At 39.5% G+C, this 25,485-nt stretch overlaps 1 protein-coding gene across 1 annotated transcript in view; it reads right to left on the bottom strand.

Annotated features, from left to right (window-relative positions):
• Nucleotides 1-25,073, bottom strand: part of PGGT1B (protein geranylgeranyltransferase type I subunit beta) — a 36,434-nt gene extending 11,361 nt beyond the window's left edge. The window contains 5 exon segments of the mRNA XM_062627849.1: nucleotides 711-843; nucleotides 1,892-2,043; nucleotides 9,845-9,912; nucleotides 18,966-19,084; nucleotides 24,925-25,073. Of these exon segments, the coding sequence (XP_062483833.1) occupies nucleotides 711-843; nucleotides 1,892-2,043; nucleotides 9,845-9,912; nucleotides 18,966-19,084; nucleotides 24,925-25,058 (606 nt within the window). The 5' untranslated portion in view covers nucleotides 25,059-25,073.
• Between the last annotated feature and the right edge of the window lie 412 nt (nucleotides 25,074-25,485).

Genomic DNA, 25,485 nt, shown 5'->3' with positions numbered 1-25,485 from the left:
TGAATCACAGAAATTTACTATTTATGTTTACTCACATTCTGGGAACCCTAGCTTTCAAGCTTGATTCAGGTTCTTTGAAAAAGATTTATTTTAATTTTGGAAAATGAAACTCAATTAAACTAATGAAACATCACGAAAACAACCCTGAAAACTCTCTTGCTCCAATCAAATACGAAGTCATCTTGCACAGACACATGAATAAATATGTATGTTCTAATATTTTCTTTCATTCCAATATTTAATAAATAATGAAGTATATGACTGGAAATACTTACTGAGCTTGAACTGATGCCAATACTTATTTTTTCCTTTGATTCTGTGTATCATTTAAAACACACGACTACAGATCACTGAAATACAAGAATTTTACTGATGCAGTGCTATACTTACATATTTTTTCTACATTAGAGGAACATCAGGCCCCAATTTTCAAAAACTTACTTTTGATTTTAAATTGAGTTTTAAAGAAAAAAGATCAGATTTAATTTGCCACTAACAAACATACCAGATAATTTTATCTTGCTAGTAGACACATTACAATGAAAACAGAAATGCAAAAAAACCCAACACACTTTCTCATTTTCAACTTGCTAAAGTAGGAACAAACACTGCCACATTTAAATTTAGACACAGGGATTTTCAGTCATAGTTAAGAAATAAAGTTAGCAAATTTAAAATACAGTAAGAAATAACACTTTGTGAATACTCACCATACTTTTTCTAATGTAGTCTATAGCTTTTTTCATATCCATGCCTGACCAGTTATCAAGCATGTAGCAGATGCAGGAAGCACAGTACACAAACCTCATATCATTCTCACTTCCTTCCAGCACTGCACAGAAACTGAAAGAAATGTTTTGGTCATTGTACATTGTATAGCCTCTTACATCAGAAAATATGAGAAGCAGTTTGAGGAATTGTGTAATTTTTCACTTTAAAAATGAGTTACTTCTATTTACATTATTTCCATAAATATAACCTAAAGCTATGCTGCATCTTCTTTCTAGAAGATGTGATTCTAACTAAGCCAAGTAAAATAAATAAAACTATTAACATTCAGGGGCCTGGGTGACTATCTCCAAGAATGTAATGACACCTGTCTTTATTTATTCAAAGATGTTAATGATTAGAGTATATACTGATGTATAAGCTACCATTTTAACATTTACCGTTTTAGGCAGAATTCTTTGCCTTCCTAGAAATCTTACTAGCTGACCAGGCTTTCTTTCCTGACTGCAAATTCAGGATCAGTTTTCCATTGTATTTGTGATTGTCACCATTCTAATATGAATGGCAAAATGTACCTTCAAACCAGTTTTTGATTTCTTATAACTATCATATTTCCAAACTCTACAAACATTTTAAAGTTGTTGTATCTGTGTTGTCTAGGTAAAATATTGTGCTCTCATAGCCTCAAAATGAAGATGGATGCTATGATTTGGATGCCTGTACCAGAAATAGTTTGGCCAGCAAGACAAGGGCAGTGATCATATCCCTGTACTTAGCACTGGTGAGGCCACACTCTGAATCCAGTTATGGGCCCCTCATTACAAGACAGACAACAAGGTCCTGGAGAGTGTCACAGCTTGGTGTCATCCGCAAACCTGCTGAGGGTGCACTAGATCCCACTGTCCATATCGCTGCCAAAAGATGTTAAACAGCACTGATCCCAATATCAACGCCTGACGAACACCACTAGCCACGTATCTCCACATGGATATCAAGCCATTGACCATCATCTTTGAGTGTGACCATCCAGCCAATTCCTCATCCACCAAATGGTAATGCTATGATACTCTCTCTTTGACCCTGAAATTCAACTGTGTCCCATTCTACATCTGGGTTTTCTATTAACCTTCCAAAGAGTTGCAGAATATAAAAGATCTTTTACCTTCCATCCTCCAGCTGGAGAGCTCTCAGTCCTGCCAGTATGGCATCTTTATTTACTCTACTTAAATCATCTCCAAGGATAACCAGACATGACAGACCTGTGTAAGTCATTGCTATGTGCCCGCTATCATAGGGGTGAGACAAACCCGGACCCTAGAAAAAAGGGAGGAAAAATTAAAACATAAAACATATTAAAACATCATTCACACACACACACCAAAAAAAAAAAAAAGAAAGAAAGAGATAAACAAAGTTCTTTTCCCATCACTCATTATGGCTGAACTAGAGGCATTCCACACAGCTTTTCTAATCAAACTAAGCTACTGCACAGCTCTGCTACCCTTGTAAACAGTCAGTTAGTAGGAAGATTTGGAAGAAAGCTTTGCCAACAGTATTATTTATGCAAGATTTATTTTATTGTTTTATTAGTATTTATTTTGCTTTTAAGCAAAAAGACAGAGTGTGCTCATCCTGATACTGGGCATTAGCTTCCTGGAAGCTGGGTAAGCACTGTGAAATAGCCAAAACTCTGGAGATACGTTCACCAAAGACTGTAGAATCTAATGATCTACAAGTAGAAAGCAGTGTGAGGGATTATTAGCAATCTCTCTGCCAACTGAAGAAATACCAAACCAGCCTCTCATCTATTTTCATCTCTATTCTAAAACAACAGAGCTTAAAGAAAGTTATTTACATAACAAATAATGTCAACAGAGAAGCGAAAATAGCATTAAAATGCAGACTAGTCACACTACAGAAACCACTTTAATGTTCAGGGATTGATACAGCTGTGTTAAATTACTAGTTTTCATTCTGATATTTTATAGGCACATCCTGGACTGTACCACTTCACAAAAACAGAAACCACATGCAACAAGATGACTCTGGGTACTTGGGATGGCTCAAATTGGAGCAACTGGAAGACAGCTATTTTGAACAGGATAAAAGCTATTTCAATACTGAGTAGCAGACACAAGCAAGTTTTTAAATCACACTTTACTAGCATTATTGCCTAATCAGCTGCTTTTTTATTTTGCAATTAATCCTATAAACACATTCAAAAAGCAGGATGAAACCTAATTTAAGATTATGTTATGTGTAATTGGTATTCTTCAAGCAAGTCACACTTATTTCCAAAACCAAAAAGCTTTGCTTCTAGCAAGAAACTGGGAGAAAAATACTAGAAAATTACCCAGTAGACAGCAAGGGACTGTTCTCATGCTAGGGAAACAAACACAGTTGGGAAAGGAAGGCAAAAAAACAGGTGAAAATGGCTGCAGCCTCACTGAAAAAGCTCTAGCTGGGGAAACAAGAGGAACAAAGGAGTGCTGAAAGCTGCTCCTTCTCTCCCTCACTTCCAGCCCAGGATCTCTGCTGAGAAGGGGGCACCAGTCTCAACAGCTCCCACTCCTATCCCCGAGCTCCTAGTGCCCCTATCATCACTGTCACCTGCCCTACACATCCAGCCACAGACACACCATCACACGGTGATGGGAAGCTGGCAGGGACCTCCGGAGCTGATCTGGTCCAAACTCCTGCTCAAGCAGGGTCATGCAGAACCGGCTGTCAAGGATCTAGGGTCTTTTGAGTATGTCCAAGGATGGAGACTCCACTACCAGAGCCACCCGTGTCTGTACTCAGTCACCATCACCATGATAGTGTCTCCTAATGTCCAGAGGAAATCTCTTGTTTCAGTGTGTGCTCATTGCCCGTGGTCCTGTCACTGGGCACCACTAAAAAGAGCCTGGCTCCATTCTCTTTACACCTTCCCTGAAGGTATTTATGTACACATTGACATGATGCCCCTGAGCCTTCTCTTCGCCAGGCTGAACAGTCCCAGGTCTCTTGGCCTTCCATGTAGCAGAGGTGCACCAGTGCTTGACAGACCTCCCCATGGAGCATACCACAGACTCAAGACAGCTATGCCCTCAAATAGTGTAGAAAAATCTACTGCAGTCATGTTTTTCTAACTTGAGTGGATGAAAGGCTCTAATTCCAGAAGGAACAACCTGGCCTATCACACCGATTTTCATGCTTTTAAATCAATCAAAACAAAAAATCTTTTCAGAATACCTTCCTCTTGGAAATTTCATTATAAGCAGCTTAACTCTTGTGATGTCTCAACTTATTTAAAATATAAAATTCTGCACAAAAAATCCAGACACATAGGGTGACATGATTTTGCCCTTCCAAAGAAGTATTCGGTTTAATGTAATTAATTAGTAATTTTAAGCAAAGCATGTCTCCAGTTTAAAAAGCCAGTTTTGAAGCAGTTCTTGCGTTGAAATGATTCTCTGTATCTGTAGCTAAAGCTTTGCACATACTTTGTCAAATGGAATACAAGACACACTATTTGATGAAAAATTCCTGGAAAGGTTCTCAATATTAGGACCAACCACTTATAAAATGTCCTGGCAGTTCCCATCAGCAGTTACCAAATGTGTATAATTGAAATTAAACTGGATTGAGAAGAACACTTGATTTCTTCCTACTTGGATGTACAGAAGATGCATCTGTTTCACACAGACACACTGAAAAAGGCAGAGTATGCATATCAGTGTTAACTGTTCACCACTGCTGTTCACACACTTTAACAGGTAGTTCATCTCCAAATCAACTGATAACAGGAATGACTGAACAGTAATACACAATAGTATAAAAGTTTGACTTTATATTTGAAAACACAATTTCCAGAGGGAAACTGTATTTGCTAATCAAGGAAAGTTTATTCTAAGGATAAGGATATTCTAAGGACTTGCTTTTGAAAACTGGGGTAGGAAAGGTAGGAAAACTCTACCCAGATGTTCTAAATACTACAAGTGTGCTTGGATGTTCAGGAAGTTTTCTAAGACATCTGTAGTTCTCAAACAACATTCTCTCTTTCAAGAGATGATTTTTCACACAATGTCTACATAAACTAAAAATGCCCACTTCACAAGGTTTTATTTTTTTTTTAATTGTACTTTTCTATACATGTGCTAATGCCATATTGCCTGTAAAGCTTTGGTAGCCCACAAGCAGGTTTAAATAACTGCGCCCCTTATTTTTAATGAATTCTGTATTTTAGTAATTCTATTATACTATTACTTGCTGCAGTAAAAACAAAGCGCAATAACCACATATACTGTATGCTCATGAAACTATGTATTATCATCCTCCGCAAACCAGTTGCATCAATCCCCATTGTATCCAGACAATGCAAAAATTCTAACTGTACTTCATTTTCTATGCAAACATTTCAAAATGTAGCAGCAGCACATTGCTTTTTCCAGAACAGGGTTTCAGCAGTTCCAGAGCTATACAGAATTTTGCAAGTCCGGTAGTTTTAATAAAGACCACAAACTATGCTTGTATGATGCATACAGATGCCTGTACCTACAATCAGTTTAAAGTTATTTTAAGAATAGTAGAAGTTACACCTCAAAAACTGGCACCAAGAAAGCTATTAAGCTGTGCATGGATTGTTGAACACTCAGACTGAACAGAATAAATATATTTAATCTAGCAAGGATATACTACATGAAGGAGTAATGCAACAGGAACGGGGCTGGAAAGCAGAGCAGTAGGTGCTGAGGTGCAGCTGCCTACATCATATACATTACACAGTCCATGCAAGCTGTAGTCTGGCTCTATGGATGAGCAGCCCACTAATGGAGAAGTTCACTCAGAGTGCAGCTTCTGGTTTAGTTTGACTTAAAAGGGGCCTAGTTTGTGTGTCTTGCTGTTTTGGAGCAAGCTCTTTTTAAACTGCTCTTACCAAGTGCTCTCTACTGATCTGAACTAATACACTGGTGCAGAGAGGGTCAGAGGAGACAACAACAGTGATACAGCCTGGTCTTGTTCTCTCTTACAATTCACCTGTTGTAATAAGTACAGTCTGTAAGAGTTCCAGGATTCCAGGTTGAGATAGAGCAAGCGAGAGATTTCTGGGGAGGAGCCACCACAGACCATTATCTCATGTGCCTTGCAACTGGTATGAGACTCCCCTTTGCTAACAGGGGTGTTAACTCCCCTATTTTCAAGGTTACGGTCCCACAATCCCTGCCAAATAGTACTGCTCTATTTTTGTCTGTTTCACCACGGACCATTATCTATTGTTGCTGACAGTAAGCCACACAGTAAACAGATTAACTTGGATGCTGGTGACAGAGTAAAATAGTTCTGCTACATGGGTATTACCACCATTGTCTCCACAATCTGAGTCTTCCTTAAAAGAACTGATGCTTAAAGATGCAGGGTGAGGGGAAGCTTTCAAACATTTAAATCTAGTTCAGTGACGTGATAATGTTCCCTATCACATGGTCTAGAACAGATATTTAAACATAACTCATGGTCACCAAAAATTCCCACTGACCACTGCAAAGACAGCTGAGAAATTCTCGCTGCTGCAAAACCATTGGTAAGATCTCTCCAAACATTTTTAAAGAATGCTAGTAACCATACTCCTAAACATACTTATAAACAAGCAGAGTTCCACTTTCAAAAAACTTTATTCTCCCACCTCGCATCAGTGTTACAAATATGGATTCTTTAGCTTTGAGAATATACAGTGTGTTGGGAACAAAATCATACCTTTCTTCCCCAAGTAAAAGCACGTTATTTACTGCAATCTTACACAGAAGTTCCAGGTATTCAATCTAGCCTCAAAAACTGTTTCATAACACTTTAAGGAGACTGAAAAGACCTAAGCCCATCTCTTCACCTCTAAAGTAAAAAGCCAGTTTAAACTCCAGTAACACCTGATCAGACAGACTGCAGAACCTGAAGCCATTTCAGAAAATAACTGTTACCCTATTTTAAATGATTCATTTTAAATGCAGTGACAGAAGCAGCCCTCTGCATTCATGTACACTTAGGAGTGTTAAGGCTTGTTATGGCTGTGAGTGTCGAGTTGGTCATGTGGATAAGGTTTTGCTCACTTTTACTATAGTCACAAAGAGCTTCATAGCTACTACACTCAGGCACTGAAAGGGTAACAGCTCAAAAACCCCAACTAACCCCAGACCAAAATCAAATGAGCTATCCTGGTATTATTTAGTAAAGTTGGAAATTGTAACATACCCCTTGGCTTTTTCTATTATTTTGGAGGGTCCCTAATGACAGAAGACATTTGGGGACCTCCAGTGTGGCATTTTCTCAGAGTTCAAGAATAAAATCACTGGAGTGTAATAAATAGTAATAAATGGTAACTGTAATAAATAGTAACTGTCAATGCAAATCCAAAATGCTTACAGGCTTTTCCGAAAATTGTTTTTCAAGACAGAGATTTAATAGAATATTTTAAAATGATGAACAGAAAAATAATAAGACCTTAAACATAATTCAAAGTGGATTTCCAAGTTTTTCTGAGTAATTTCAGAACATTTCAGCAATATTACTGAAAATACTTTGAATATTTGTATGCTGATAACTCAAGCAGATCTGATCTCTCTAAAGTAGATGCAATGAAAAAAGTACAGCAATACTTGAACAAAAAACATGTCCATTTGCAAAAGTGTTTTCTAAAGATAATGGCCCTGTAGGTAACTGCTGCAGCCTATTTGATTCCACCCCTCTATCCCTTCTGCAGATTGGCTAACATATTACAAGACACTGATGGGCCGCAACACATTTCTTGAGAAGAGAATATTTAAGTATGAGGCATGTACTATTGGAAGTCGAGAGTTAAAGTAAAACACCAGAAAGTGATGGGAAAGGATAATGATGCTTTGACAATCTTATGGACTTTCCGTCTTCATGGACCTTTACAAGATGTCAAACTATATCCAGAACTGGCTCTTCAACTGGGGAAGATTTGAAAAAGATTGTCAAAAGAATGCACCACACAGCACTGACACAGATCTTTGAGGAAACAGGACTGATAATTTTTTATCATCTCAGTCTGGTAAAATTTGGTCTTCATTCATTTTATAATGCTGCTATGACACAATAATAGAATGATCTCAGCTTCTTTAAGTGACTTATCAAAGAAAAACATCTTCCTTTTGAGGAAAACCAGTCTTTTTCTTATACAACTACACTGAAATTGTTATCTACTATCTTGTCTTCTAGCTCATTTTTAACAAAGCATCCCAGTAAGTCACTAATACAGATCCCAAACTGGTTTAGGTTTATGTAGAAGTTTTCCTATTTTCAAGCTCATCAGGTAGTTGGATTGCCAACTAAATTGTCAATTCCAAATAAAACAGATGAATTCATCTTGCTACTACAGTGTGAGCATGCTGAAGACACCATCTGTAGTGTAATACCAACACAAACTAAGAGACAAATTACCTTCCCTGTCATGTGCAGCTGTAGCACCCCATGTAGAGATGTAAAAAATTTTTTTCACAATTATTTTCCCTTGTTAGAAAGTGCTACTCCTGAATATTACTGCTATGAGTACTTGGATGATTTGCTATGCAAAGAGCATATGCAGTTATTACTCCAATGTAGATTAACATTCATACAAATTACTGAGAAATATGAAGTTATGATGTTAAGAGTAAACAAAAATAAGGTCAAAACAGGCTGCTGTGCTACCTTCACAGCCACATTAGTTTAAGCATTTTAACAAACATTTTTACAGTCATCAGTGTATCAGATGTCTATTCTTGCTTTCAATTTCAGATCCCAAGATCCATTTATTTGTATTTGAAATCTTGCCACAAAAATCAAACACTTGGTGATACATTAGGGGTCTTGCAGATTTTTCATCCACTCTTTGGTGAGATTTGACTTCTCAATCTTAAATACAGGATAGAACTACCGTATCTTTCATAGTCCTTCCTTGCACACTGGCTTCGACTTTCCTCTTCCGACCCCATCAGACCTCTATACTTTCTTTTGCAGCCTCTGCTAACCTTCTTTTTCTCTTGTATTAAGGGCACTTTCTTTCTGTATACAGATTTAACTCTCTAGAACCCCAGTTCCATGGGTGTCCTGGGTTCAGCAGTAGCAGTCATTTTTCCCCTTCTTGGTAGCTGGTGTAGTGCAGTGTTTTGACTTTCAGCTCGGGAACAGAGCTGATAACAAGCGATGTTTTGGTTTGGCCAAGGACTCTGTGAGGCTCATGCTCTGCCAGGGAGGAGGGGGAGCCAGGAGGAAGCAGAGACAGGACACCTGACCCAAACTGACCAAAGAGGTATTCCATACCACAGCACGTCATGCCCAGGATGTAACTGGGAGTTACCCGGGAAGGGCGAGGACGGCAGGGTTGGAGGAGGTATCGGTCAGAGCTTGGTCGGGCTGGGGGGGCGAGTTACCGGTTGGCTGGTGGTGAGATGATGTATTCTCTTCCCTTGTTATTTCCTTTATCATTATTATCATTGGTGGTAGCAGTAGTGATTTGTGTTATACCTTAGTTACTAAACTGTTCTTATCTCAACCTGTGGGAGTTGCATTCTTTTCGATTCTCCTCTCCGTCCCTCTGAGAGCAGGGGGAGGGCAAGAAAGGGGGGGAAGTGAACGAACGAATTACCTGACTGGGTTTAAACCACGACAATGGGCTTCAAACCATCCTCTCTTATGGTCAAGAAAAAATGGGATGAGCAGAGACTTGACTATCTTTGAGTGGATATGCTTGTTTCATCACAGGAAGAAAAATACTGAAGTACTGTGTATTAAGCACCACTTAATATGGAGGTTTATGTCCTTCTCTGCCAGGTGACAGCTCTTGAGGTAGAGAAGTTTTCCTACTTCAGTAACATCAAACAGGGAAAGTACACTGAGACAAGCCCCAGTTTGCAGATCAATTTTTTCACAGTCCTAGAAACGTGAGTGGTACCATTTTAGTATGTTTCTTATACATGTTTCTTAAAAGGTCTGCAAACATTTTGGTGCATTAACAGTGCAAAAATCCCTGTTTTCCAGGTATTCCGTGATTATGCAGTTAATATTATAAAAAAAACACATGATCATTTATTGCCTATCTGAAAATATTTCAGACACGTACACACATTCTCAATGAACTGACCTTGGAGGGACTGAATGGCATTCCCAAATATGAAGAGCCTCTGAACCCACAGTGATCCAAATTTGATCCTGGAAAAAAAAAAAAAATAAGGACTTAACTAGTTTGTTTTGCTGAAGCACTCATTATAAAACAATAATTCTCTAGTCAAGCTTAAGACCTGTTAGTTCAACACCATTGACAGTATTACTAGAGTCTGCATGTATCTTTCAGCATATTCTCAAACTCAGTTTGTTTTCACTCTAATAAAAAACAAAACAAAACAAAACAAAACAAAACAAAACAAACAAACAAAACCACAAGCAAACCTGATCCTGCTGTAATGACAAAGCAACAGATTACTTTGATAGGGTGGAAATACAGTGTTCATATCAGCATAGACCTGTCTTCCATACTTGCCACAGAAAAAAAAAAAAAAAAAAAAGTGATTGCTCCCCTGGAAAAGTGGCCAGAGCTAGAGTTAACAGATTTTTTCCTCCTCTCTGGATTCCTGCCTGGTAATCCCATCAGTTCCCAAGCAAAGTTGTTTTAAGATGCTTTGCAACATGTAAAAGGACAAACCATTTGCAGTTGTGAGATGCAACTGATCTAACTCAGTACTATCAGAATGAAATAACTAATATGATGTGAAAGGTAAATTTTCAATTGGAGCCATTTTTATCTCACCCAAAACAAGATGGTACAAGAGGCTGCAGCTATCAAACATTTCTGTAGGGATTCAGTATAATGAAACATGTCACAATAACTGAGCATCCAGCATAAAGAAGTGTGCACCACACAGTCTAGAAATAAGTGCAGGTTTGCAGGGTTCAAATCTGCTTCTGCATGGCAGAAAAGAAACAATTACTTTGCTCCTCAGCCTCTAAAAGTAAAAGTCTAACGAGTGCCATAGCTCAATGTCACTTCGGTGTTCTTAAATTCTCTCTCCCATCTTTCCCACTGCCCATCTGCCCCTCATCTCTTCAGCCTTTAATCATGAAGATTAAGGAAAATTGCACCACACTAACCGAACAAAAATAGTTATAAAGCTGAAAGTCCTAAAAACATCACTATGAAATGTGGTCTACCAGTTCTGGTGTCATTTATCAGCATGTGCCCTGAGTTCAGCAGCAGCAGTCATTTTTCTCCTTCTTAGTAGCTGGTGCAGTGCTGTGGTTTTGACTTTCAGCCTGGGATCAATGCTGATAACACCGATGTTTTTTGTTGTTGCTAAGTAATGTGTACTCTGACCAAGTACTTTCTGAGTCTCATGCTCTGCCAGGGAGGAGTGGAAGTGGTGAGGAAGCAGAGACAGGACATCTGACCCAAACTAACCAAAGGGGTATTCCATACCAGAGCACATCGTGCCCACTATATAAACTGGGGGCAGTTACCTGGAAGGGCTAGCTCTGTGCTCGGGTTGGGCTGGGTATTGGTCAGCAGGTGGTGAGCAGTTGTGTTCTCTTCCCTTGTTATTTCCCTTATCATTATTATTACTGGTGTTAGCAGTAGTTGTTTTGTGTTACACCTTAGTTACTAGACTGTTCTTATCTCAATCCATGGGAGTTACATTCTTTCGATTTTCCTCCCCATCCCTCCAGGAGTGGGAGGAGGAGGGGTAGAGCGAGCGAGCGGCTCTGTGGTCCTGCGTTGCCGGCTGGCTTAAACCATGACAGCATGTTGGCTTCTAATTGTAAATACATTCTGCATGTATGCAACATTTAAACTAGAAGCTCTTATCAGTCTAAGTACTTTGCCTTCATTAAAGTATGTAAATTAGTTTCTCTACCAAACAAGTCTTTGTATCTAATTTACATGGAGTGAACCACCTTCAATTCTCCACTTCCGCCACCTTTCAAACAAAAGTACTTTTTGATGATATTACAGGTGTAACAAAGGTCATTTCAACCTGCTCCAAAACTGGTAAGTCATATCCACAAACAGAAAACGAGTATTTGTAGACAAGAAAAAAAAAAAAAAAAAAAAAAAAAAAGCGTGCACAGCTGACAGCTGTCCTGAGAGACACTGGCCCAAAAGCATCACAATATGAAAAATGGGACAAAGTAGATAACTCAGTAAGAAGAGAACTAGAATTCCTACCTCTTATACACCAAATTCCCTAGGTGACATCGTGGAAAAAAATCACCATTCACTTGGCCCCTTTTTGATAAAAATGAATCTGTCTTAACTGCTCAAGTAAACTACAAAATTCAGTTTGAAAAGGCACTAATGTGGAAACCCTTCACCCAGAAAAAAGCTGCTACCTTACCAGCACACAGCTGTTCTGCCCTGCTGCAAATTAAAACATGCTACAATCAGGACAGCTCTGCAGTCAAACTGAACTCAGCTGTTAGTTGCTAGATGGAAGGATTTACCCCAGAAAAACTGATCCCCATCACTGGACTTCTAAACTGTAGCTTGTAATTCATTACCAAGGTAGAAATGGCAATGTGAAAGCCAAGTGCTCAGGTTATTGTCAGGTTATTGTTATTGGGTCACTTTGACTGACTTCTGACTTGACAGCTACTCTGAAAAAAAGAGTTTAAAATAAAGTACATGAATGTTACTTGCTTTAGATATTCAATTTTCATGTAATATTTAAAAACTTTTCTTGCACTACTAAACTGCTACTAACTAAAACGCAGCATTGGTAATCTTAAAATACTGTTTTTTTAACTGTATTGCTGTCATTGATTTAAAATCTATTCTGACTCTTTATGTAAAGTCAGTGACTTCTGATCTCACATTCCAGAATTTACATGCTGGATCCTAGGAGAAAGAGAACAGCATGGCTCTTCAATGCCCTTACTACTGCATAATCTTTAAAAGGAATTTTATCCCCTCCTCCAAACAAAAAATCCTTAGTCATTAATGTGTATGCAATAGATGCTTCCCAGACCTTTGGGATTACAAGTAAATTGCTAAATTTTTAGTTACAACTCTTGAATTAAAAAACAGCATGCTGAGCAAAGGAAGTGTAAAAGCATATTAATTTCTAATCAGATGACTCTGGAGCATTGCCATCATATCTCAATTGGTGTTTTTTAGCTTCCTCTAAACATACCAGTTCAAAAACAAATAGAAAACAAAGTGGAATTGGGGAAAACCCACTGTCTTTCAGTTTATGCACATCACCTCATCTTCAGTGAAACGTGTTTTATGATTTTTGTAAAAGTACTTGTACTTCCTATCTCACATAACAGTTTCGTAGAGCTAATCAAACTTTTGCCTACTTTCCTGAATCACAAACAGCTTGTCAGAATCAGAAACAGAATTAGAAATTAAACATACACTAATTAAAAGGATATGATCACAGTTTATGCCACAGAACCACAAACAGTTAGGGCTGGAAGGGACCTTAAGAGATCACCTAGTTCCAACCCCCTGCCACAGGCAGGGACACCTTCCACTAGACCAGATTGCTCCAATCCCTGCCTAGCCTGGCCTTGAGCACTGACAGAGTTGGAGCATTCAGAACTGCTCTGGGCAACCTGCGCCAGTGCCTCACCACCCTCACAGGGAAGAATTTTTCTTAACGTCTAATCTAAATCTCCTCTTTGCCAGTTTAAAGCCATCCCCCTTGTCCTGTCACTACATGTCCTTGTAAAAAGTCCCTCTCCAGATTTCTATGGACTCCCTCTTGTAGGTCCCTAATAAAAAACTGCTGGAGTGGAGTTCAGCCTCAGCACAGTCTGTCAGCACAGTCTGCTAAAGCATCAAGTATTAGCTGCAGTTATGAAACGGCACCAACTAGTGTTCACTTTCAGAATTAAGCATATTTAAACACTGAAAGAGCTTGGAACAGTGCAAAAAAATAAGACATTTCATCAACTGCTGCATGACTACTACTACTACTACTTTTGCACACTGATCAAAACACACCTGGAAAAACTTTTCACATCCAACAATGCAACTAAAGAAAATTAACCCTTTTCCCAAACCAAAAGACTCCATACTTATATCAAGAGCCAAGACCTTCCCATGAATAAAGCCACATTACTTATGTGTATATAGGTCAGAAAGTCCTTAAAACATGTAACAGAGCTTCAAGTCATGACCACAGATGACTTATCCTGGCAGGTCTTTTGCTACAGATAGGACATTTTAGTTATTTATCTTTTATGATTTATCTTGCATGGGAAGATCGGTAACTTTTACCACTGCTTCATCCCATTCAGTTACCAATGCATTCCTCTCATTCCAAGGCTTTTCTCATTTTGCCAAGTACAGACAGAAGCAAGCTTACATACATCACTAAAATCTTAACATAAAAAGTCACAGCTTTAACACAGGCTGACACAGCGGTACATCCAGACAAAAGTAAGCATAAACAATTCTTCCTGAACTAGGGCTAAAAAATAGTTATTCTTACAAATCAAAGCACTAGAATATGTCATAAAATGTAAAGTTGCATTCTCTAACATCAAAGTCCATTACACATCCAGTTAAACACTTCATATGTAGCCACTGAAGAAGGTTATGTTGGAGCAAAATTGGTATTTTTGCTGAAGAAACTCACAATCAGAAAGGTCACATATAACAATGATCTCAAAAAACAGTCAATGACATTTTATACATTTTCTTCAGTACTGATGCACAAGTAAAGAAGAATCATTAATTATCTAAATTTAGACTTTGACAGAAGAAAGTTTTAGGTCCCTCATGTAGTGCAATGGTTTTCAGCCTTCTATGCACGGGTTTTGGGGGTCCAGACCCACAAATGAAATACGTTTCAGCTCTCCTTTTGCAGGCACTCCTTAGTACAGCAAAGCTAGTGAAGTAGCCTGCTGTCAGAAAGCACAATCTTCTCCCTCCCTTTTGTAAGGCTGGCACTGGCACTAGCACTCCCAGCCAACACGGTTCACAAGCAGAACACAAAGCTAACCTTCTGTTAAGACAAATAAATGGATGCTTTCTTCCACTTTAACAAGCTAAACCAGCTCTCAAAAAGGGCCAAACACATGCCAGTGTTGCTGTGGGGGCAGATGGTGGATAAGTGTCTCCACTGTCTGTCTGTAGTTAGATTACTTGAACACAGAGCCAAGAGGTGTACTTCAATTGGAAAGTCTGTCTAGGAGCTGCTTTATGAGAAGAAAAATAGTAAAAGTCTTGACATAACAATAATGTTAAGAACATTCAACTGAAACAGGATCTCCTGTCAACCCTTTTCCAATTTTACTAACACTTTCAAAAGCAAGTCTAAGTCTAAATACACATAATTTCTGATAAGGCTTGTAAGAGAGCACCACCCTTCTCAAAAAAAAAAAAACTTTATTTTTTTCAAGATTTCAACTTCTTTCTGAAAGGAAACACAGCATGGTCTTTCCGCAGTGAACACACGAAAACATGTATCAGCCATGGGCCTAAACAGAGCATTTACTAAAAGCACAGGTAAAGCACTATGGCCCAAATATAAGGACTATAAAGCCAAACTATTTTGCAAGAGTTATAGAAGACAGGGGTCCTTCAAAGACAGTAATCAGATTAAGCCTACAGCTAAAGATGGTAAATTTCTGTGGAGGATCAGCTTGCATGTGTGACATGCCATTCTCTCCTAATTAGAATTGGTACTGAGTCAGTCTCTTGAATACTTCAACTGAAATTATGGTACCTAAAGGGCATTATTTTTGCATCAGTTACAATAAACTCACAGAAGAATATAGTCTATCCTGACAGACCTTAATCTTTACCTTCCTTTAATGCATTTCAGTTGGGCTCATTAGAGTATATATTTGCTTTCTTACCCAGCGAGATCAAGATCTCAACATTTTGCATTCGTAAGCTTTAGTTTCACCCAAAATTTTCAAATGCTACAAACCTCTGAGTTGAAGCTTTTATGAGCCAACAGACATATCACATACGAGTAAATACAAACATGTTACCTAAATCTATCACAGTATGCTGTGATATTTTGTCTAGTAAGTATTCTAAACCACAAAATGCAAAATTTTTTCTACCAGGTTCTGTAATGCCCTGCTGTGGTGGGTTGAACCCAGCCAGCAGCTAAGCACCCACTCACCTCCCCCTCCCATGGACAGGTGAGAAAACAGAGAGAAGGGGAGAAGGCTCACAGATTTAAACAGAGACAGTTTGATAGGCAAAGCAAAAGCTATGGGAACAAGCAAAGCAAAGGAGGAACTCATTCACTACTTCCCATCAGGCAGGCAAGTGTCTAGCCACAACCCAGAAAGCAGGAGCTCAGCACATCTAAGGGTTATACTCAAGAAGACAAATGTTACAACAAAAACATCACCTCCTTATTCCCCCCTTTCCAGGGTTTTACTGCTGATCATGATGTCAGATGATATGGAGTATCCCTCAGGTCAGTCAGGGCCTGTCCTGGCTGTGTCCCCTGGCTATATCTGCTAGGGGAAAACAGAGTGCAGATATGGAAAGAGAGACAGCCTCGACGCTGTGCAGGCACTGCTCAGCAGTAGCTCCAGCACTATTGTGTTAGTTACCAACACTGTTTTAGCCGTAAGCCCAACACACAGCAGCAAACAGGCTACTATGGGAAAAATGAGTTCTATCCTAGCCAGTATACCTATTGTAACTGTTACTGATAAAAACAAATAGATACTAAGTTTGCAGAGCATCAACTGTTCTGTCTCACATTCATTTGAAAAATTGCTAAGTAGCAGTAGTGCTCAAACTAAATTGAATTTGCCATCTTAAAAAGTACTTCAAATAAAAGTCAACTGAAGCGCTATGGATATGGAACCTTTAGAGGGATAACATGCACAGCAGAGTTTATTTTTTCTGATGAGAATTACAGGAATTCTCTTTTTGCTCACTTTAAGATTTCAAACAGTGACAAGATCAAAAACAAGCCCCAAGACTTAGGTTTTCAGTCACACAATCAGTGAAGACTTGTTTAAAGTACAATACGCTTACTTAAGGCAAGATTACTGGAATTCATCATTCCAGAAACTACAGCATAAAAGCATGATTAAGAACATTAAAATTCTAAATCTTCCATTAAAAAATACATTTATCAGCAAGCATGTAAAAAAAGTTGCAATAGAAAGTTTATTTAAAAGCGATGTAAAGGCTTCTTTTTTGTTTTTTCACCTGGAAGGATTCTGATGCATCAAGCTAGCAACCGTTCTCTAACTAGAGATGCACAAGCATTTCAAAACTAACAACTTGACATCTACAGCCTACCAGGGTTTAGCTACTTCAAAGAGGAAAAAGAGAGCATCAGGGCTCTAATGCTGGGGGGCTGTCAATTAACAAAAGGTTGCACACACCCAGGATTAAAAAAAAAGAAAGTGAATACATTTTATTCAAAGTAGACTCTATAGAAGGGTATACATTCTCTTCTGCACATGTAGTCATCCAATATCTAACTTGCTGATGCTGGTATAGTTTATGTTTTGCACCCTCGATTGTCCATTAGATGAAGTAAAAATGGAACAAAAATAATGCTGAATTTTAGGGGTCAAGTGATCAGATAGCTTTATCACCAAAAGCCTAAGCGTGTAAGAACAGCAGAGTTTTTACAATCTGATACAAAAATATAGTATTGAAGGGAAGTTTGTTCTGGTGAAAAGGAAATACTAATTACTTAAGAGCACAGAATGCACTCCCAATAGAGCCCTCCTAAAGCTACTCTCCCGTAGTTTTATGATGACAGCCCGAAAAAAGAGGAGCATATCTCAGCTGTGCCCTTGGACTTGGCTCCACATCTGCATGCTGAAATTCATACTGCTCTTCCTCTGAGGCTCTTGACAATTGGACTATTCCAAACATTGGCTAGTTAGAACACCCTCCCAAGAACTATTGCATGCTATTAAACAAACAAAAAAACGCCTGTTCTACTCTCTTCTTGCAAATTTCACTGTTCTTTCAGAATACACTCCTGAAAACTGCAATAAAGATCAGAAAGTGAGCAACTCCTGAAAAACACCCACATGTTCATCATGGAAAAAATTTTTAACCTTAAGGGAGAGGAACCTTCTCACAATTAAAAATGTTGTGAGAACAATTACGTGATCCAAACCCCTAATTTTCTAGAATCAGTCCTGGAATACAACACAAGAAAACAAATCTATTAGCACTAATGCCTGAGGTGGCTCTCAAGTCTCCATAATAATAAAAAGGACCTTTTTATAACTGTAAAAACTAAGCACCGTCAATCTTGACTTCCATATGCTTACTTCATAAAAATGCTTTTCTTTCATATAACTGCTTTTAGGGAAGACACCTATTTTAAGTATATAATTAGACTAGATATTATAAGGAAAAAGACAATTTTCTTTCTACAACCATGCAACATATGAAGTACACATTCATGACTTTACAGAGGGGTACCTGGAATCACCTTTTCTCTAGAGACCAGCATAGAGCACCATCACTTCACATTTCAGCACCTCCTGCCAGAAAGCAGTAGTCATCTCACCTGCATCTCCCTCTCTTTCGCTCCCTCTATTGTTATGAACCATTCACCTGCGCTGCCATATTAAAAATTGCCAACAGCAACTAACCACAGAAAGAGCACCTCCCTGACTTCTGCCAAGTTGCCAGGAAAAGGACCCTTCCTGTGTGCTCCCTCTCTGGCTTGGATCTGCACCTTCCAATCTGAGGACAGCTGGGCTGCAGAAGCAGCATTACTCCTAAAAACTTAGGTAACTTTAACCTTCACAGATCTAAGGAAAAGATTATTAATTTTAAAGCAGGAACTGAGTTCATCCTTTTTGCTTCTTAACTGATAACCTTCCATTTTCCAAACGATATTCTGAATAACCATAACCTGTGAAGTTCCTGGCATAGTTACAATTAGTGGAAGTCAATATTTGTAATCTTACATAACATATGCATTTCTTTTAAAACCAGGTGAAATGTTCCTCTGAGATGCTTAAAGATGCAACTTTTTTATACTGCCTTATCTTCAAATAAATTCCAGTTTTTCAACTTGCATACATTAAAAAGCTAAACTAACTGCTGCTTCTTGCTTTATTTATTAATGTAGAGAGATGTATTTCTAGGACTCACTTAACATATCCATCTGGAATTACCAGGACAGCACTTCAGGAAGGCCAACTTTGTATATTATAAAAACCAAGAGGCTATTACCACTATTCCCCAGGTAAAAAGCAAAAGTAAAGATGTTAATATCAATAAAAAAAACTAAAAACTCACTCACTGTCTTCTGTGGGAAGGACCTGCAGGGAATAAATCCATTCTATTATATCATCTTTGTTCACCACATCTAAGGAATCCAACATATCCAGACCAGAGAGTGCGAAAAATGCAATTGTCAACCTAAAAGAAAAAGATAAGACTTACACTTCCCACCATAAATATCATGGGGAAATTAACAAATGGCTGCAGAAACAGATATATCTATGAATTTTCAGCCGTTGACAGTGGTGCAACACACAGAACCTAGCTCAGAAAGCATGATGAAATTATGTTCTTTGTACTGTAAACATTTCTCTGTAAGATGTCAAACAGCAAGGCTTCCTTTGTAGCTAATCAATGTATGAACAAGCACACAAGAAGAATCACCATCTAGAGGTACTTATTTCTTGCAAGCATAGATAACTAAATTAAAACATCAAAAATCAAGCACTTCAAATCCAAGTGTCCAATACAAGAGTGAAACAGCTAGCATGCTGAATGTCTTTCTTGCATACAGCCCATTTCCTTGTATAAGCATGTGCTACCATACCTGCATGCTAACATAATACCTTCTTTGAGGGTTTCGTTTTCACCCCAAACCACTGCAGTCATCTAGCTTAAAGTATGTCACCTAGTTTAAACCCTCAAGCAGCTGCATTACTTGCTCTGACAGACCACCAAAGCAACAGCACTGTGTTAGGAATTTGAGATAGCTTTCTATGAGAGAAAATGTTAATGTAATGGTACCTTGGAAGCTCTGAATCAGATTAAAATTAGAGGGATGTAATATTCTGCCACCCACCCTTGCATCTGACTATTCTTCTAGGAACTCCTGCTCTCCTTTCACCATGTAAGATGGATTGTGAAACAGCTGCTAAGCAGACAGAAACTACACTTCAGCAAACTAACTTCAGAAGTTAATGTCAGCTTTCCTTTGGAGACTTAAGTTACAATTTGCAGTAAGTCACAAGTTGATGAGCCACCTTGTCTGCCAGTAGTAGTAGGCACCTCTGATGACGACAGACAGATGTAGACAGAAGATTCTGCAGCCACGTAATTTCTGCATGTGGTTCTGCATCAGAAGCGCCAACAGTAAGAACAAAGACAAAATGGTGATGTCAGCCCAAACACACCCCCAACAGAATTCATCTAATTAAATAACAGCAGCCAAATAATGATGCAGCAGGCACTCATCTCACTACAGTGACACAACCTCAAAGGGTGACATTGCTACTGGAGGGCTGACAGGCTGCTATAGTCATTGCCTAGCCATTCACAACCAGAATTTAAGTCAACAACTGCTGTTTCAAAACTGCTAGTATTACATAACACAAACGATGGCCAGAACTCAGGTGAATAGTGGTGACTTGTTAATCTGAAGTTACTTGATTTTTTTTTCACCTTTTTTGACATCCTTTGATTCTTTTTTTCCCTCTATCTTTTACTTTAAATCTCAGCTTTTCCATTGCTTTTCATACCATTCTTGCAAACAAAAGATATTAATCTGTAACCTGCCTGGATATTGAACACTGACATTAACACAAAATCACAGAACAACTACAGTTGGAATGGACCTTATCATCCAGTTCTAATCCCTCTGCCACCAGCAAGAACGTCTTCCTCTAGACCAGCTTGCTCTAAGCCCCATCCAACCTGGCCTTGAACACTGCCAGGAATGGGGCAGCCACGGGTTCTCTGGCCAATTTGTGCCAGCACCTCAGCACCCTCACAGTAAAGAGTTTCTTCCTAGTATCTAATCTAAACTTCCCCTCTGTCAGCTTAGGCCATTCCCCTTTGCCCGGTCCCTACAGGCCCTTGCATAAAGTCCCTCTCCAGACTTCTTTAGTCCCCCTTTAGGCACTGGAAGCTCCTCTAAGGTCTCCCCTGAGCCTGCTCTTCTCCAAGCTGAACAAGCCCAGCTCTCTCAGCCTGTTTCTATAGGGGAGGTGCTTTAGCCCTCTGATCATCTTCATGGTCTCCTCTGAACTTGCTCAAGCAGATCCACATTCCTTCTTCAAAAAATCCCTCCATGGAACTCTAAGATCCTCGCAAAAAATTAAAACTACAAACCCCAAACCCCAACATGGAACAGCGTACACCTCCACCAGTAAAAGTATTCATGGCAGAAAGTGTAAACTTGCTCTATATCATTGGGTTCTAAAACATGTCTTTTTCCTATTATTATTATTACAAATAAAGTTTCGAGTATTGAAAGCCAAAAATGTATGGTTTACACAAAGGTGGAACAAGAGTATCTTTTAAGCCACCTGATGACTAAAAACCTGCCCTTCGAAGTGCAAAAATTAACACTTCAATGCTTGTATCAACTTTTGTTGTTTATCAAGTCTTTGTAACCCAAAACCTGATTCTGGATAATAACCCAATTTTTTCAAGCAAAACCACTACTTTTATAAAAAAAAAAAAAACAAGGAAGCTACTGTTCAACTACAGTAAATTATTTCTTGGAAACCTCGCATGTATTTTCTGATTTTCACAAACAGCATGTTAGACAATGTTGTACTGAAAGCTACTTAGAGACTTTTTCACACTGTGTTACCCAGCTATGCTACTTCCAGTGAGGCACAAATAACATGTCAACTTCAGCAGTAGAAACTGCAGCAAACTAGGTACAAACCCACAAAGCTGTACATACAAGACAGAGAATAACTGTCATCTATTCTTAAAAATACATAGAATAGAAATATAGAATAGTCAGGGTTGGAAAGGACCTTAAGTTCACCTAATTCCAACCCCTTTGCCATGGGCAGGGACACCTCACGCTAGACCATATCACCCAAGGCTCTGTCCAGCCCGGCCTTGAACACTGCCAGGGATGGAGCATTCACAACTTCCCTGTGCCTCACCACCCTTAAAGAATTTATTCCTTATATCCAATCTAAAATTCCCCTGTTTAAGTTTTAACCCGTTACCGCTTGTCCTATCACTACGGTCCCTAATGAACCCCAGGGATGCTGGGGATGGATCAGAACATGGATCAGATAAACGTAAAAAGTGGGCTTACATATAGTTAAGTTTCAGTTTACTTATTGAGAGTTGATCTTCTGTGTTAACAGCACCAGCATGACTAAAGAACACCCCACATAGTGTGCTGGAATTTACATATAATAGCCAAGAACATCTGGCACCACTGGACGTAGAGCCTGATGCAGCCACCTAGCTACTGCATCCTTACTCCCTCACCGAAAATTAACAGCTACATGTTCTAAGCCTAAAAAAGAAACTCTTAGCAGCACCTTAGCTGACAACATATCATGAAGCATAAAAGTTTTGTATACAGCTATTTCCATAGAGGGCCACCCTTTATAAGACAGCCCCCAAGTCTGGCATCACTTTTGCTGTTACTTTTCTTCAAACCTCGTACCACTTTAGTTACTACATGTGTATTAATTCAGGAAGACAAGGATCACAGCTTGGCAGCTGAAATTTATTTAACCAACTTACAGAAAGCTTACAAAACAGGTATCATTTGTCTTAAATTCCTGTCCAAGACAAGCAAGTAAAGATGTTTCTGATGACAGATTCAGTGCTCTTCATCTTCAGGCATGGATAAAGATTACTTAAAAACTACTGTTGCTGATGCTGCATGCAGTAGCAACAGAAATAATTATAAAGGCTTTGAGCCAGTATGTTGAGTAAAAAAGGTAGTACTGAATTCCTTTTATCGCTGTACTTACTCTTTTATTGTTTGACAAACTACAGATTAACTCAGAACAGACCAGCACTGTGTGGAAAATTTCACGCTCTACTACACTGCCTGGTGTCCACAAATGCAGCCATTTCTGCTGCAGTGCAGTGAACTAAAACCAACTCACTGACATCTTTTTTTAACAATTCTCTCTTTAATTTACTTGAGTTTCCCCATTTACTTCACCACAAAGTGCAGGAACAAGAGAAGTAAGAATAAAACGGTAACAGCATTTCTTTCTGCAGCAGTGCCAGCTCAGGCAGCTTTCTGAACCCACTGACGTTGTACTTGTCAAAAAAAAAAAAAAGCCTTAGTACCCTCAAGGTCAAACTGGGGATGACGCATTTATGGTTCAATCCCCTGCTTAGAATTTCTTAACAGATATGTATGCATATCTGCAGAACACTGATCTAAAAATCAGTGTGAGAGAAGTAGAAAACCTCTGGCTGAGTAAAAACTCAAAAAAATGCGTAAGTTTAGATGACTGCTATTTTTATCCTAATTGAAGGGCTAAGCTGTGCTCGTTACCCCAAAATTAAGTCATCCTGAAAGAGATGCAAATTGACAGTTTCAGTTTTCAGAAAACGGTGTTTTTTTGCAGAGCTGCTCAACTGTTGTGTACAATACATGGGGCACTGGTTATTTAATGTACTGTGGTCACTATGACCACACATTAAGCTTAAGCTCAGGCAACTCCTTGTTTGCTCAAGAATTTTCAAAACAATTGGCATTATAATTACCATTATTTAAAAAGAATGGGAAAGACCCCACGAAAACCAGGGCCTCTGCTTCAGCTCACTAGCAAACTGACAGCTTGGCAATCTAAATCACAGAACAGAACAGAAACATCCAGGAGATCACCAGTCCCACCTCCTGCAGAGCATAGGGCTGTACATGAGAAGATACAGGACCCTGACAAGCCAGGTCTTCAAGGAAGACTCCATCACTTCACTGTGCAACAGCAAAGAACATCTTTCCTACATTTAAACAATTTGCCCTGAAGCAATTTGTTCCCATAGCCCAGGACACCCACCACCATGGTCCCTTGTAACCAGTGCACTCCTACCTTTTCTGTTACTAGTTTTCTTGGTAATGGAAGGCTGTGATCAGATCTTCCCTCTTTAAGGCAGAACATTTCTTTAGCCTTTCTCTGCATGACAGCGTGGCCAAGGTTAGCCCTTTGCGTTATGATTCTAGTATAAATGCATGTTATTGTTAACTGTAATACTTAGAGTTAAGAGTACAGCATGCCTAGACCTCCTTGTGCTGTCATTTAAAATAACTGGCAAAGTATGCTGAAACACCAGTTAATTCTTAATGGCTTACATCTCTGAAATAAATATTTCAGAATTCCCTTTTGAATATAAAGTGTTATTCCACACAGTTCAGCACTATCCATAGTAGTTCTTACACGTTTTTACCAAGTGTTTGTACTCTCAACTGAAATAAAGCTTGATTCAGCAGGAAGACTTGATCAACAGCATTTTTCACAGTGTGACTTGCAAAACATTAGAAAGTGAAAAGCATCTGGTGATTTTACTGGCTGAATATCAAACCCTCTACACGTCTCCAAGTTTTTATCAAGTGCACCTTGACAATCAAAATATTGATTCTCTTGTGCCTCAGATATAACTATGCTATGTAAAGACTAGGAATTTTAAGTAAGTGGATCCTGAAGCCATTAAAACTGTCCCTCAAATTCCAAAGGAGATACATACTTCTCTAGTACTTTAACTCTTCTACTAGCTAATGAAGATTTAAATTAATTCTGCTACACTGAAAAAAAAAAAATAATAATAGTATGTACTCTGACTTCGATCAACAAAAGGCTTAAGTCACTAATTTTAAAATCGGCTTTCAAGACTGAAGCACAGACCTTAAATACATTAAAAGGATCAAAAAGTCTTTCCTCGTGGATAACGGGGAATTTAAGCGCGCACAAACGAAGCCCCTACATTCACTCGTATTTTGGGGAGAGGTGCGATGGTGGGCAGATCCTACAGGCAGCCCTTCCTTTCCGGCCACAGCGGGACGCGACCGATCACAGGGCCGCCACGGCGTGCTCCTGCTGTAGCTTCCCGCTCCAGCTGCCGCAGTCTCTCCAGGACAGGTTTTCTGTCAGCGCGACCACCCGCCAGAGAAAAACGGTTGTACGGGGAACAGGTAAAGCTGGCGAACGGCAAAAGCCCCGCCCTCCGACCGGGCTGCCCGAGCGTCACGCCAGGTCTCCGGCCCCCACCCCTGTTCCCAGAGGCGCAGGATACCGTCCCGCTACCTGCTGGTCTCGAGGGAGCAGTACCGCTCGGGCAGGATCTGCAGGCAGCGCTGGAAAAAGCGCACATGGCGCTCCCGCAGGAAGTCCAGCCGCTCCGCCTCTCCCGACCAAGGCGCCGCCGCCGTCGCCGCCATCTTGTCACCGCCCCTGACCGGCGCGCTAGTGTTGCGTCACGCGCGGCGACACCCGCCCCTTCCAGGGCTACGTCACAGCCCGCGGGAGACGCGTGTTTCGCAGTGACGGAAGCGCGTGGCATCCGGCTGTGTTAGGTGTTTCACACCCGAGCTCACACAATACAAAGGCAGCACATGTCATTGGGTCAGTTAAGCTCTGTGACAGCTCCCAAGGGCTGCCAGCCGCTCCACTGCTGAAAGTCACCCTCATCCTTCGACAGGCTCATCTGTAGCCCTTGTCTCCAGGCTGGGACAGCTATTAAAAAAAAGGAAAAAAAAAAAAAAAAAAGAGGTCAGAGGTCATTTATAATTATATTTCATCATGCTGCGCATCCATCATTCTCCTCCTTACCTGCAAGAAATATGTAGAATGGGTTTTGAGACTGGT

This window comes from Pezoporus occidentalis, unplaced genomic scaffold (genome assembly GCF_034315485.1).
Source record: "Pezoporus occidentalis ecotype Australia unplaced genomic scaffold, CSIRO_AGI_Poc_V1 ctg309, whole genome shotgun sequence".
NCBI lineage: Eukaryota > Metazoa > Chordata > Aves > Psittaciformes > Psittacidae > Pezoporus > Pezoporus occidentalis.
This window is presented reverse-complemented; position numbering and strand designations above follow the sequence as displayed.